Raw genomic sequence first — 2,123 nt, 5'->3', positions numbered from 1 at the left:
TATCTATACATTATATCTAACATCACATATTATAACGTAGCATGTTCTGGGACTGATATTTCTATTACATTACGGAATTGTGTAGATTGAACTAACATAAACATATGAAATTATGAGTAAACGTTCGGTAGAACAAGGCCAAAGATAAATGATGAAATGTGAATGTAGACCATGCTAGCTTTGTCTTCCTAGACCAAACGGCATTTAGCCAACTTGAATTAACATAACGAGAAAAAAATTCACTTGAAATCGTGGTAAAATAGATATATAGAATTAAAATAGATGCCATTAGAAATTTCTCAAAATGTTGTGATCACCAATTAGTTTGAATGCTATATATTAAATATATTAATTGCTTTAAAAAAAAGACCATGACACCTTTTCCTATTGCACATCCACCAAAAGTAAAGCAAGTTATTTCATATAACCTTTATTGTATTAATTAGACAAACAATTATTGTTCAAATGATGAGTATAGCTTATGTACTATCAGTATCAGTGGTGGAGCATCTTTAATAAAGTTTTCACCATCAAACAATTTCCAATTCTTAATATAAAGTTAGAGTAAAACAAACATTGTTTATTAGTTCTTCTGCGCTAGTTTTGATATCACAAATTTCACATCAAGTTATATATTTTTTTTTCATAAATCTAACGCTAAAGCAACTCACAATTTGAAGAACTGAGTCACCAGAGCCTACATGATTACCTGATGATAGTAAGTATAAAATTGCTTCAAGTTTAGTAAAAACTGACAATTGGATTTACCAAATTAAATTTAAAATTTGTTTCAGGGTCAATAAAACTGATGTACATTCCATTAAATACATTAAATATATAATCTAGTGGAAACATTCAAACTTTACGATGTACACTAGAATCTCGGCAAAGCGATCACAAATTTCATTCACTCGAACACATATAACTCACCCAACGCCTTGTGTTTTTAAATAAAGTGCTGGTCCGACAAAACGTTCCGTTCTACATTCAAGTACATTAAATATAACACGTGGAATCTAATTGTCATGTCAACTTCGAATATAAAGGTTTGGTTATATTTAGCTTTTACACAAAGCTCTCAATTTAGAAATCCCATTATGCATGGTAACTCTTATCTCAGGGGTTCTGAAACAATATATAAAGGGATTAATGAGAGAATTCACAGTCGTCAAAATTAGCATCGCATGTCTTGTCGTTCTGCTAGTTGTTTCCAATAGATGTAAACCTTGCATCAAAAATCCTAAATTCAATGGTGTTGCAAAGATGAAAAGATTAATGATGATGAACATAATAGTTAAAGTGCTTTTTGATTCAGCACTCATTCTCAGAGTAGTAGGTTTGCGTTCCCTTTCACGGCTTCCTTCTGTGTCATGGCTCATAGGATTACTTTCTTTTGGGCGCTGTACTTGATTCGTGGTCGTTCCTTCTGAGGTGGTATCAGTATTTAGGGTATGTCCGACTTGCGTAAGAAGTTTGCGTCTGTGTCTTTGTAGAACTATTATAATTATTATACAGCATATGACAATTACACACTGGATAGATGTTGCAACAAAACCTGCGGAGGTACTGAAATAGTCCATGTTCTCGCAGAAAATACTCTCAAGTTTACAGGAAACTTTATGACTTTTGGGAAATCCAAGAATGAAGTAGATCAAAGTTGTTGATAAAAATGTAAACAAAAGCATACCGCTGAGCATCTTGAAATATCTTCTTGCGTATTTTGATGTGTATATCCACGAGGGCCTAGCAAGCAAGAATGCCCGATCAATGCATATTACACAAGTCTGTCCTAATGATGTAAAGTAGATAAATGTAAAACAGTAAATCCGCAAAAAACAAGACGTATGGCTTATTTTACTGTTTGGATTAATGAATGTAATTAAGATTGGAAACAAAGACAATCCAACTAGAAGATCTGTCAATCCTAAGATAAGAAGATGTAAATTACGGGTTTCCGTATTTCGAAGTTTTGTAAATATTACAGCAATGATTGCTGGGATATTAACCAGCACTGTTGCCCCTCCAACCACCACCACTCCGACTCGGATCCACATCGGTGCAATATCTGTGTCGTAATCTGTGTAGTCACTGGCATTCGATGGAATGTAGCAAGCATTCGCCAT

General features: G+C 33.6%; 1 protein-coding gene across 1 annotated transcript; it reads right to left on the bottom strand.

Moving 5' to 3' along the window:
* Positions 1-487: 487 nt before the first annotated feature.
* On the bottom strand, positions 488-2,123 carry LOC138309158 (5-hydroxytryptamine receptor 7-like). Its single transcript, XM_069250314.1, has one exon. It carries the CDS (start codon positions 2,121-2,123, stop codon positions 1,059-1,061), a length of 1,065 nt encoding a protein of 354 aa, XP_069106415.1. The 3' UTR covers positions 488-1,058.

Source organism: Argopecten irradians, chromosome 15 (genome assembly GCF_041381155.1).
Source record: "Argopecten irradians isolate NY chromosome 15, Ai_NY, whole genome shotgun sequence".
Classification (NCBI taxonomy): domain Eukaryota; kingdom Metazoa; phylum Mollusca; class Bivalvia; order Pectinida; family Pectinidae; genus Argopecten; species Argopecten irradians.
Note: the sequence above shows the minus strand (reverse complement) of the source record. Positions and strands in the feature narration are given on the sequence as shown.